We start from the raw sequence: 13,225 nt of genomic DNA, 5'->3' as shown, positions 1-13,225 counted from the left end.
TTGCTCTCGGCTGAGAATTTGGGACATTGAGATCTGTCCAAAGCAGAGACGCTTCTCAGTGTTTTTTACAACCATCTCTTGCATAAGTGGGTCACACTTTTAATACCTCCCCAGTGGAGTTCTGTGAATGAAGACGGAAGGCAAAAACATTAACATAAATATGATACAAATGCAAAATAACTGAATATTTTCTCTCAAAATGTCTATAGAGAAGCAGGCAAATTCTTTATCCAGATTATGAATTTACATGAGACTCCGAATGCCATTATTATGTTGTTATTGCAGTTTTGTGGCTAGTTCGTTTTTGTTTTCGGTGTGTTATACATTGCTGATTTAACATTGCATATGTTTTTTTTATCGTATATTAGAGCTTGTTTGATTACGGCAGTATTCCGCTAGCAAGATCATATATAAATTCCAAAGACCGTCTTGCATAATCTTTTATAAAGCACCTCTGATGTAAAGAAATTCCAGATATCTCTCGAGTTGATGTTACAATTTTAAAATTGCATTTATTCATTCACTTAAAAACAGAATGATTTAAACACTAATTATTATTTCTAATTTATTATTAATTAGCTTTACCACTCAAGCCCAGGCTGTGCATCCTTACATGTGCAATGCATGACCCACTTTTAGAAATGAGCTACACGAGTGCAGGCTCTATACTGGAAGTGTGTGTGCAGCCTCTGCGTCCTGAGGCATATCCCCTCTTTCTTTCCATAACCCCTCTGTTCCTCTGGGGTTGAATATGGAACACATACACATTTAATGTTATGGCGACAAATACATTTTTAATCTGTGTAAAAAGGGCAACTAAACATCTGATATGGAAATGTTTAGACCTCCCACAAAGCATAATCCATCTTAATCTGATTAAATGCTTTTTTTTTTTTTTTGGAGCCAGATAGGTTACTTAGACATTTGGTAGAGGATAGATCTTCCTTTTTGTTATTTGATGGAGTTGTGAGCTTGGAAATAATTTTCATTCTGTTTTTACTTTCTTGGCTAAACAGGTATGGTGTGTTTTTTGCATGTTGTGTGGTATGTAAAGTAAGTTCATCACTTTTCAACATCATGTCTGTCTCTGTTCATAAACACACTCTTCATCATTTCCATCAAATTGTGCCCCCTCAAACTGTCTGTTGGGTTGCATGCTCTTCATATTTTCCATTGGGCTTTTTACACCAGTATTGTTTCCTTTTTTGTGGGCTTAAATTACATTGTGTGTGTATGTGTGCATGTGTGTCAATAATTTCATGAGCACTGATTCAGAAATTAGCATTTCAGTTTGTGATATCATTGCACATGGGTGTTTAAAAGAAAGTTGGATTTGTTGTTTTCTAAATATTTGCAATCCTTGTGTTTGCATAAACTGTATATAGGCTTCTAGCATTTATTTGTGTTTCTGTGTTTCTCCATCATGAGCAAAATCATGATAGTTCACCAAAAAAAATAATTTACTCACTCTCATGTGGTTCCAGGCTCATATGATTTTTCTCTTTTCCGTGGAACATAAAAAGAGTGATTTTGCAGAATGTTACCTCAGCTCTTTTACATACAATGAAAGGAATGAAGACTTGTGCTGTCAAACTCCAAAAATGACCAAAAAAAAAAAGAACCATAATCATGTCCTATATTTGAAGTGTTCTGAAGCTTTACGATAGCTTTGTGTTGGAAAAAAAATAAATTGCTATTCGCTTAAAAATATTCCCATCTGTAGCTCTGAAACCTCATTGTCATTGCCGAAAAGTCATTGGTTCTTGCATTGACATCAAAACTATTGAGAGTGAGTAAATTATGACAAAATTGTCATTTTTGGGCACACTTTTCATTTAAGATTTGAAAAGTTAACTGCTCATATATTGAATAGAAACTGTTTTCATCTGTCCATACCATGGAAAGATTCTTCTCTCTCTTTACTTTTTCAGTGTCCTCTTGTGTTCCTTTGGTTGTCATTGTTTTTGTTTTTGACTTTGGTCAATTACATTGTCCAGTATTTCTTCTTTGCTTTGAATCCATTGTGTCAGTCATGTAGTTATTATGTTTTTATTAGTTTTGTTTCTTAGTCATAATACTTTTTTTTTTTTAGATGTATTTTGCATTTAGAAAGAGAAGCGATAATGCCATTTTCTTGTCATTATTTTGTATGTGCTGTCTGTATATATTTGTGTTTATTTTCCAGTTAAAACGATAACAGCATGTCATGAAACCATTCCATCAAATGTATGATTGAGGATGCTAAATACATTAAATTGTAAGTCTCTTTATCTTAGTATGAGCTCGACTTGGTGTTTGTAGATATTTTCTCGTCCTTCTTTTTGTAATCATTGGGGTCATTTTCTGTTTATTTGGGTCAGAATAAAACTCTGGTTTTGCTTGGAGTTCCTTTAGTCACATTTTATTTATCTCAGACATCGCCGATGCAAAAACAGACAAATGAATTTTTTATGTGCAGTCATTAGTGGTAATGACAGCGCATGCATTCCAAAAACAAATTAATGCAATTGGTCACAGAGTTAGATTATAGTTATATAATTACGATGTATCCTGAAGTGACTCTTATGAGAAATAATTTTGTTGGTCTTAATGAAGTTGCCGCTAAGAGGTTTAACAGCTCTACAGCTGTTCCCCAAAATGGCAGAGAGCAGTTTGTGTCCATATGCCAAGAAGAAAACATTAGATTAAATTTTCCCATGGCTTCAACATCTCCACAAAACTAAATCAACCCAGACAAATAATATGTTTTTGATAAGAGTGTCTGTGATATTAAAAAAGCATTAATTTGACACTTGTTTTTTAAGTTAACATGTTATTTGTTTCATTTATACAGAATGATTTGATGTGTTACTGTGGCACTAAAATGTAAGACATTATTGAGGTTAACCAGTGTTATCAGAATCATATTACACAAATGCTGAATAACAGACTGTTATGCAATGTAACCGGTCCTGCTCAACCCACTCCGAGCGGGATTCGAACCGGCGTTTCGGGCATGCTTAGGAGGAGGCTAAAGGCTACAGCCTCTAGTGTTAGTCGCTAGTGCACTTCTTGAGGCCAGGGGAGTGAGGTTTGCACATACCATAAAGCTATCACGTACCTGCTGGCTCCCGTACACAACATGGCATTTCACATAGATTAGCATGATGCAATATTGATCACTCGATTCTTCGAAATTAAATGGGTGGTAAATCATATTTTGTGGCCATAACATCATGTTTTTCCTTTATGGTGTCCTTAACGGACAGATTCTGTTTGCTATTGGTCCTGAGAAAAGCACAAATATTCAACATTTTTGCACAAGTGATATGACCTAGCTAGCATTCAGCCAGAAAACAGGAAGATGCCTTTTATGGGCTTGTCTCCAGCTGCTTCCTGTCTCGCAGAGGGAAAATATTATTAGTGCCGCACACTCTAATGCTCCAACAGTTTCCATGGTAACAAGAGTTTTGATACCACTAGGACAAACTGTGATCTGAATGAAATAGAAAAGGATGTGGCAACACACACTTACAAACACACACTTCCTTTAGAACTATTTCTGATTACACTTAAACAGCACTACCTTGCTCGACACTTACGAATCCCTTCAAACTGAGATTATCAAACAGTGCATGCTGGAAAGCTGACCCACTCACTGGTTTGTCTCGGTAGATTTGCGCTTTGTTCGTGTTGTTTGTTTGTGTCGTTCCTCTGAGGTGTGACCGGGCCACTCTCGTACACCACTACCGTCCAATCAAATCCTGGCAAGTTCTCCTGGCAGTCGGGTGTGCACAGTGCTCTTGGAGACATTATTCCAATTAATCTCTGCGCAGACCTGAAAGGGTCCCTGCACCCTGACTGCCGGCAGCTGGGAGAGAAAACCAATTTACAGCACAGGCAGTAAATCTGCTCACACTTGCTGCTGCTGCTGCCATGGAAACCGGCAAAGAAACACCAAAGCGCTAACTGTCTGTGTTTAAAAGTGAAAATGAGGATTTTGTCTCAAGTGTGCAATCCTTAGGGGAAAAATGCAGGGGGCAGTTAAGGATATCAAGCACAGGAAGAGAAAGATAGAGTACCTCAGAGAGGGACTTCTCAGTTTTTATATTTTTGTAGTTAGGTGGTTGTCTGTAGTTTTTAGAGTAAATTTTCCCATACAAACGGGACATGTACTGCTACCATTCTGGGGAAAAACAGCTTAAACCAGCCTAAACTGCCTTAGCTGGGCTCCCAGCCTAGTCAGGTTGCTCTTTTGCTGGTGTTAGAGGGGTTTTGGGCACTTGTCAACTGGTCAGACTGTGAGTCCAGCTGGCAGACGAGCTAAATCAGCTCAGTACCAGTTTGGGCAGGTTAGGAGACTAGCTAACTTGTCTATCTTAAACCAGATATGACCATCCAAATATCTTAGGCTGGTTTAAGTTTTTTTTTTCTTTTTTTTTTTTTTCAGCAGATTGTTTTTGTAGTTGTGCTTGTCGATAGTTTTTGGAGAACACTCCCCCCCCCCCCACACACACACATTTTATGAAGCTAGCATTTATTTTTTCTAAGCAAATAGCTTTCCTAAAAATTGATGGCAACATAAGTGGACAGCTAAGTTCACTAAGTTGTGAAATTTGAAATAATAACAAGCTATATAAAGTTTTTTTTTATTTTTTTAATCAAATTGTTTATCATGTTTCCAGGAGTGTTGGTAAATTATGTTTTTGAGACTTTACAGACATTACATGAGAAATTAGCATTATTAATTTTGAGTAATGGCCAGCATCATCCAGTCACTGCCACAATGTTTAACAATGTTAAAATAAAATGATATATTATAAATTATGAATCTATGTACTGATTACCATTGTGACATATATACATATACATACATACACATACATACACATACATACACATATATACATATACATATACATACACACAAATACACACATATACATGGAAAAAACGTTATCTATAAGTCCCATCGGTGATAAGGTTTGAAGTGTGTAGATCCAATAAATCTCACATCTCTGTAAAATCAATTCAATGTTGCCTCCTCATGGTGGCATCTTAACACTGAACATTGATTGTCATTGGCTGTGATGTCATGGTCATCAGATGTGTTGATTTGTCATGACATATTTTAAATTTGGTGCTGTTGCACTCTGTTTATAAATGCCTGATGAAGGTCGAGTGACCGAAATGTTGCTGAATAAATTTTGATACTCTTTGCAAGCCAGGATAGTGTGTGGGATTTTTTCCATTTTATCAGTTTTTGGATGAACCAGTAAATACAGTAAATATAGGATTTCTAAGGAAAAAATTTGCCAAAGTACACATTAGTGTACAGCAGCACAGCATTTTGTGATAAATCTAGAGACTCTTGAATCTTTTGACACAAACAGGTTTCAATGTAAAAACTTAATTAAGTTTCTTACCAGATGTAGTTTTGTTGGCTTTTCTCCTAAAGACAAACTCCGCTGTGATCAGCGGCATGTTGTTTTTGCACATGGCTCCGTATGTCGAAAGTTTATCCCTTTACTGACAGCCCAGAGTCTTCTGTACTGAGAACAGTTGGTTTAAATGAATTTAAATTATGCATTGCATGTTGCAAAGCCTAAATACAACATCCACGCATGTGTCCGCAGGTTGGCACGAGGTTAATCGCAAATTGTGAGCCATTTTTTCACACAATTATAGCATTTCTCTTTCTACTGGGTTTCTCTAACAAAACGACAAGGCAAAATCACAAACATAGTTTATCTGATTCAGCTGAGCTTGAAATAATTTAATTGTTGCCTCACCATATCGTGGTGAGGGAGAAAAGAGCAGTGAGTCCTGCAGAAAAAAGCCAGTAGCCGCAAAAACACTTGACTGTCAACCCAGATTGAACTGAATAATTATTTCAGACACATGACTCTGACTCTGATGGTTTTTTTGAAATTTTAAAAGTGGCCACCATGGATGAGATGCATTGTGTATGCATTGTGCATGTTGCGTTGTGACGGCAATAATTAAAAAAAGTCTTAGTCTTATTGGGGTCCTTGACCCCCGCAGCCACCCCTCAAATTGAACACTGCTCACAAGCCATGTATTGCTATAAAACTGATATAGTCTAATTTAATTGAACCATCTGTTCCTCACAGGGATCCCAACACAGTGGTTCCTCTCTCTCGCTGGCCTCTACCAAAGTCTGCAGTATGGATGAGGAGGATGGGCCCGTGAGTGATGGTAAGAGATCAGCCAGGAGATTATCAGTCAGAGAGCCCTCATGTTTTATCCTATGATTTATGGAGAGATGTTCTCACACCCTGGTTAAAACAACAACAACAACATCATCAACAACAACAACAAAAAAAAAAAAACAGCCTAAACAACCCTACAATATTTTGCTGGTTTTACAGTGGTCTAGCTGGTCTCCAAGCTTGGCCAAGTTGGTTATCAGGTGGTTTAGCTGGTCTTCCTGCCTGACCAGCTGACAAGTGCCCAAAATTCCTCTAAAACCAGCAAAACAAACCAGCGTGACCAGGCTGAGAGACCAGCTAAGAACAGCAAACCACTTTAAGCTGGTTTAAGATATTTTTTTCAGCAGGATGAGGAACATGTCTCCAAGAGGAACATCTCTGGTGTTCAACTGGATTAGCTGGTCGGCCAGCTGGTCTCCCAACTTGACCATTTGACCAAAACCACTTTAAAACTATCAAAACTCAGTGGAAACCATCTTGATGGCCAGTTAAGATCAGCACAATCACTATAAGCTGGTCTAAGCTGTTTCTTGCGGGACAGTCAGACACTTCCAAATCACTTCTAAAACCATCCACTATGAGTGTATTCAAACTTATTCCGTTCAAACTGTCTGGGTCTACGATTGTGTCTGACAACATTTCAAGAACAGAATGACCTTACGCTATTATGGAAAGCTGATGAATTTATTTATATGAAGGCTCTTAACTAATCAAAGAATCTATATAGTTGCTCAGTGTCTTCACAGGAAGATCTTTCATCAGAATACTATATGTCTGCAATGGAGGACAAAAAGAAACACTTCATTGGCATTGCATAGATGTTCATTATGTACACCAATACCTACTTCAGTGTGTACACACAGGCACAGCTGACTGTAATACATTAATCAAAGAATCCATCATGCTGCTGTTTTCTTTGGCATTTTTTTTTTTCTTTTTTTTTTTTTTGCTTTATTCAAAGAGATTCTTAGACTAGATATGCTGGTCAAGAATCGAATTCTTTCACTGCCTACAGATATTCAGTCTTAAAATCCAATTGTGAATGAATTCCACTCAACCTTGCTCAAATTTTCTGCCTTTATCCAGCCGAGCCTGTGGAGGAGACGCCGATACCAACAGTTCCAAGCTCCATTTCAGATCGGTACAAAGTTGGTAGAATGATTGGAGATGGGAACTTTGCAGTAGTCCATGAGTGTGTGGAGCACTCCACTGGCAGAGCATACGCTCTGAAGATCATCAACAAAGGCAAATGCAGGGGGAAGGTGAGTTGGGAAAGCATCATGATACTGTATACCTTCTGTAAAAAACTGCTTAAAGCAGTGCTGTTTTTAAATGGTTTAAGATGGTCTAGCTGATCTCCCCCGGTGGTAAAATTAAATTGAGACTTATATAATGTACTGTATATTTTTTATTCTGATCTTTTGTCCAACACAGGAACATATGATACAGAATGAGGTGGCTATCCTAAGAAGAGTGAAACACCCAAACATTGTGCTGTTAATTGAGGAGATGGACACATACAGTGAACTTTACCTGGTCATGGAGCTTGTCAAGGTTTGCAACATACAATTAACATATGCTGTAATTTGCTAGTATGTTTAATTTTATTGCATCTGTTCAAACCAGAGGTGAGAATCGTAGATTGCAGGTTTAGGAAAAACTGTAAATTCCAAATAAATATCAGCTATTCCGTGTCACATAACACGCTCTCAAAGGCATAATCAGTCCCAGTTGGTTTTCTACGTCTTGTGAAGGGAATGTGCAGGGATCTGGATGGATTTTAGCACTTGGTGGGTCCATTTAATGTCTGCCCTGTGCAGTTGTGCTGGTTCTGTTGAACCAAGTGTTATTTTAAGCTGCTGTTCTACTTACTCAACTCTTTGAGGGGATTTCGACTTCTGCCATATGAACAGCAAACCAGGCCACCATGAACTATCCGCTAGCTATGTATCAACAGCCTGGCTTCATGAAAAGTCTTGTGAGGTGGTTAGTGATAACCTTGTGGCTGCCTGTGTTTAAACACACCTTTGCCTGCAGTGAAATTCCAACACTGGTTCCATCCACAGACCTTACTTAAAATGTGTGGTGCTTGGTAAGGCAAGCATCCCTATTGTTATTACACATATGTTGGTGTGGCATGGGGGGGCGTGGTCATGTGTTGGTCTGCGGGAGAGGGAGAGCAGTAAGGTTTGTCACCTGGGCCGTAATTACCTCTATCACCTGTCTCTCATTATAGTGATGGTCCCACCCTCCTCCTCTTCACAGTTGGTTTACTGATTTGAAAAAGCCCCAAATAAAGCCTCAAATCATGTGGCTTGTTAAGTTACATGTCTCTGCCTTACTGCTAACCACATTGATGACTCTTGTTGGTCCACAGGGAGGAGATCTATTTGATGCCATCACCTCCGCCAACAGATACACTGAGCGAGATGCCAGTGGCATGCTGTACAACCTGGCCAATGCGATCAAATATTTACACAGCCTTAACATCGTCCATCGAGACATTAAGCCAGAGAACCTTTTGGTAAGATGTCAACCTTTTTTGCATCCTGAAAAATGTCTTACTTCATGACCTATATAATGCTTCTTTCCTATTTCTACAATCATACTTTTTTTTTCTTCCTTCCTTGCTTCCTTCTTCCTTCCTTCCTTCCCTCCCTTTCTTTTCTTTTGTTTTCCTTTCCTTGTTGTCTTCCTTCCCTTTCTTTTCTTTTCTTTTCCTTTCCTTGTTCTCTTCCTTCTTTGTTCCTTATTCCTTTTTTCCTTCTTTCCTTTTCTTTTCCTTTCCTTGTTCTCTTCCTTCATTCCTTTTATTCCTTCCTTCCATCTTTCTCTTCTTCCTTCATTCATTCCTTCTTTCCCTTTCTTTTCTTTTCTTTTCCTTGTTCTCTTCCTTCCTTCCTTTTATTCCTTCAGTCCTTCCTTCAGTCCTTCCTTCCTTCTTTCCTACATTCCTTCCTTCCTTCCCTTTTCTTTTCCTTTTTCTCTGTTCCTTCCTTCTTCCTTCCTTCCTTCCTTCCTTCCTTCCTTTTATTCCTTCCTTCCTTCCTTCAATCCTTCCTTCCTTCTTTCCTCCATTCCTTCCTTCCTCTTTTCCTTTCATTTCCTTTCCTTTCCTTCGTTCCCTTTCTTTTCTTTTCCTTGTTCTCTTCCTTCCCTTCTTCCTTCCTTCCTTCCTTCCTTCCTTCCTTCCTTTTATTCCTTCCTTCTCTTTCTTTTCCTTTCCTTGTTCTCTTCGTTCCTTCAATCCCTCCTTCCTTCTTTCCTCCATTCCTTCCATGCTTCCTTTCTTCCTTCCTCTTTTCCTTTTCTTTCCTTCCTTCCTCTTTTCCTTACCTTACCTTTCCTTGCTTCACTTTCTTTTCCTTATTTTCTTTCTACTTTCCATCCTTCTTTCTTTCTTTCTTTCTTTCTTTCTTTCTTTCTTTCCTTCCTTGCTTCCTTCCTTGCTTCTTTCATTCCTTTTATTCCTTCCTTCCTGCCTTCCTTCCTTCCTCCATTCCTTCTTCCTTTGTCCTTTCCTTTCTTTCCTTTCCTTGTTCTCTTCCTTCCTTTATTCCTTCTTTTACTTCCTTCCTTCTTCTCTTCCTTCATTCCTTCCTTGACTTCCTCCCTTTTTCCTTTTGGTTTTCTTTTCCTTCCTTCCTTCCTTCCTTCCTTCCCTCCATTTTTTCTTCAATCCTTTCCTTCCCTTTTCTTTCCTGTCCTGTCCTTTCTTTTCCTGTACTTTCCATTCCATCCCCTTCCATACTTCCTTCCTTCCATAATTTACTTCCTTCCTTCCTTCTTCCTTTCCTTTCAATGTTTTCTTTCCTTCCTTCCTTCCTTCTTTCCTTCCTTCCTTCCTTCCTTACTTGCTTACATCATTCCCTCCATTTTTTCTTCATTCATTCTTTCCTTTCTTATTCCTTTCCTTTCCTTTTCTTCTGTTCTTCTTCCCTTCCTTCCTTCTTTCCTTGCTTCCTTCCTTCATTCCTGTCCTTTCTTATTTCATTTATCATTCATCAAAATGTACTTCTGAGAATGGCTTACAGTGCACATACTCCATGTTATCATCTAATGTGACACTGTTACATCAGCAACAAATTATCACATCCTAAAGCTGATGGTATTTGACTACTAGCAGGCAGTCTGCCTCCACACACATGTGTGTTCCTGTGTGTTTATGTGTAGAGAAGATGAAAAGATGCACCTCATAGGTCTTGTGGGCTGGAGCTAGATGTGTGTGAGTTTGGAGATAGAGAGATGTTTGCTTTGAGCTCTTTGACTGAGTCTAGACCAGCCTCCTACTAACTGACTGTATATGTGTGATATCACTTGTACAGGGAAGAAGTGCGATGTGACTCACACATTGACAGTTCACAGACTGTACTGTTCTCTGAGGTTGTTCCCAAATGAACCTTGTACCAGACATCATAATGAATCAGTGATGTATGGCTCATAAACTAACCCTGCTTCTATTAGTCTGATTCAAAAGATTAATGAATGAAACATTTGAATTGTTAGTTTGTTGTGAAAATAGATTTCATTATCATTTACAAAAATAATTTTCTGTGGTAATCGATATTATGCCGCAAATGCTGTTGATAGAGCTTAACTTGTATTGAAGCCTGAACTTCCTATAAACTTAGAAAAGAGGACCAGATGAGACGCATATTTTTTAGATTCAAAATGTGTTGCCCACCAACTGTGGATAAGACTATGACATCCACATCCTGTCCTTGTAAAATGCAATCAGCTCCACTGCAGTGCACTCCAGCAAACAGTGAACCAGTGCGAACTGTCTGCTGGCTCACAGTCGCTCTCACTCACTCTCAGTATGTTAAAGATAATCACTTGTGGCTGGAAGCATGCATGTCAAATGCAGCGTTACCTTGCAGTGCAGGCACTTTCAAAATGCATTGCTTACATTTTGTAATCACAAACACAAAGCCAGCCATGGATGGATTCATACTTGTATGCAAATCATTTTTAGTTCAGTAGAATTTAGGGTAAACACTTTAAATGCAAAATGCATTTCTTTTACGCAAGTGCATATTTTTGACACTAATCTGCATAAATTGCTCACCTTGGGAAAGGTGCCAGATATGTAAATTCTATAGAGTACTTTGAAGAATCTCAGTTTTTATATTATGTTTTTGGGACCCAGCTCTAATATCAGTATTTTCATTGATTCACAGGTGTATGAACATCAGGATGGAAGCAAATCCTTGAAATTGGGTGACTTTGGCTTGGCCACCATGGTAGACGGACCCCTGTATACTGTCTGTGGAACACCCACATATGTAGCACCTGAAATTATTGCAGAGACCGGGTGAATATTTTAACACATTCATGGACTCATATATTGTTATAAAGCATGCTGTTATGATATACATTATGATTATATTATTATAAGTTATAATTAAACTGCACATGCCATTGTTATGCAATTTACATTGCTATTATAACAGCTACATGTGTAGTTTTTATCTGAGACACCCTTTGGTTTGCTTTACTGTAGGTATGGCCTTAAGGTTGACATCTGGGCTGCTGGAGTCATCACATATATTCTCCTTTGTGGATTTCCTCCATTTCGTGGGTTAGTTCAGTGTCCGTGAGAGAAATTCCAAATGTCTCTGTGCTTTTAATGAGTTACTTGGAGATATGTGAGATAACCATTTATTTTAGTTGTTTTATGTTTATGCAATGAAGTACCAAAAATATTATCTAGCCTAGACTTTCAAAATTGTTTTAAAACAGTCTGAAATCACCATCAATTAAAATTTTTATTTTTATTTATTTATTTTTTTTTTTTTTAGAAGACAAATGGCACACTTGTTAAAGTCATTCTAGATTCTTTCTGAAATACATTATAGCTGGGTATGTACTGCAGATTGTGATGTAATGTAATCAGTGCTGTAACACAAATCTAAGGTTATATAAGAAGCTAGGACTCCACTCTGTGGCTATATGAAGTACTACCCATGATGAAAATAAGTGAAATAAGCTCCCCCTGTTGACGTGTATATGACATTGCACTCTGTATTTCAGGAGCATTGAAGATCAGGAAGCTCTTTTTGACCAGATTCTGCTGGGCCAGTTAGACTTCCCTCTGCCATACTGGGATAATGTATCGGATTCTGCCAAAGTAAGTGAAATATGCTTGAAATTCCAGTGGGTTTAAGAAAAAATAATTCTCATAATTTTTTAAGATAACGTCCTTACTTTTTAACTTAAAGAAATCAATTTTTTAATTAAATAACCATAAATGTAATATTCAAACTGAGCCATTTTTGTTTTTAATTTTAATTAAAAATCAAATAATTTTTTTTAAAAAAGTATTTGTATTTTTAATGTTGTCATTGTATTTATAATTTCAAGGTCATATGTCTCATACTAGACATGCATATTTATTGTCATTATAATAAATCATATTCATTATAAATATTTATATCATTATAAAATTATTTTTCATTTACCGAAAAAAAGTATATCATGCAAATGATATGCATGTCTCACGGCCTGTGATCACACCATTTATAAGACAGTTTATAGGCTCTTGTATTGACAGTAGTGTCGGCACTAACTCTCTCTGTCCCGTGTGTTTCCTCAGGAGCTGATAGTGTCTATGCTGCAAGTGGAAGTGGATCAGAGATACACAGCACTGCAGGTTTTGGATCATCCCTGGGTTACTGTGAGTAATTCAAGTTCGTAAAGTCACATTCAGTCATTAACACGTTTAAATACACATTGAAGGGAGTAGCAGACTGTGCATGCGGGTGTCCATAACTAGACTCCTGTGGGACTCTTTATGTTCCAGATGGTAAACACCAAGCATTTCCTCTTCATGACTGTTTATTTATTCAATTAAATCAGATCTCAATAGTAAAACAAATGAAAAAGAAATCCAAATGCATAATATTGTTATAGTCTTTATTTCTGAATGATAAATGAGACTGACAGTTGAATTACCTTATAATTGTAATAATTTATTTCCTCTTGTTTTGAAACTAATCTGTTTTTTTTAATGG

At 37.6% G+C, this 13,225-nt stretch overlaps 1 protein-coding gene across 3 annotated transcripts in view; it reads left to right on the top strand.

The window, feature by feature from the left end:
- The window catches only part of LOC127433536 (serine/threonine-protein kinase DCLK1-like), a 75,481-nt gene that overhangs the window by 56,656 nt on the left and 5,600 nt on the right, over positions 1-13,225 (top strand). For all 3 annotated transcript variants that reach the window (XM_051685543.1, XM_051685545.1, XM_051685544.1), the window contains 8 exons: positions 6,114-6,198; positions 7,299-7,474; positions 7,647-7,766; positions 8,590-8,736; positions 11,393-11,526; positions 11,716-11,793; positions 12,246-12,342; positions 12,808-12,888. In XM_051685543.1, coding sequence (XP_051541503.1) covers positions 6,114-6,198; positions 7,299-7,474; positions 7,647-7,766; positions 8,590-8,736; positions 11,393-11,526; positions 11,716-11,793; positions 12,246-12,342; positions 12,808-12,888 — 918 coding nt within the window. The remainder of the gene's footprint in view (positions 1-6,113; positions 6,199-7,298; positions 7,475-7,646; positions 7,767-8,589; positions 8,737-11,392; positions 11,527-11,715; positions 11,794-12,245; positions 12,343-12,807; positions 12,889-13,225) is intronic.

The sequence above is a fragment of the Myxocyprinus asiaticus genome, chromosome 43 (genome assembly GCF_019703515.2).
Source record: "Myxocyprinus asiaticus isolate MX2 ecotype Aquarium Trade chromosome 43, UBuf_Myxa_2, whole genome shotgun sequence".
Classification (NCBI taxonomy): Eukaryota; Metazoa; Chordata; class Actinopteri; order Cypriniformes; family Catostomidae; genus Myxocyprinus; species Myxocyprinus asiaticus.
Note: the sequence above shows the minus strand (reverse complement) of the source record. Positions and strands in the feature narration are given on the sequence as shown.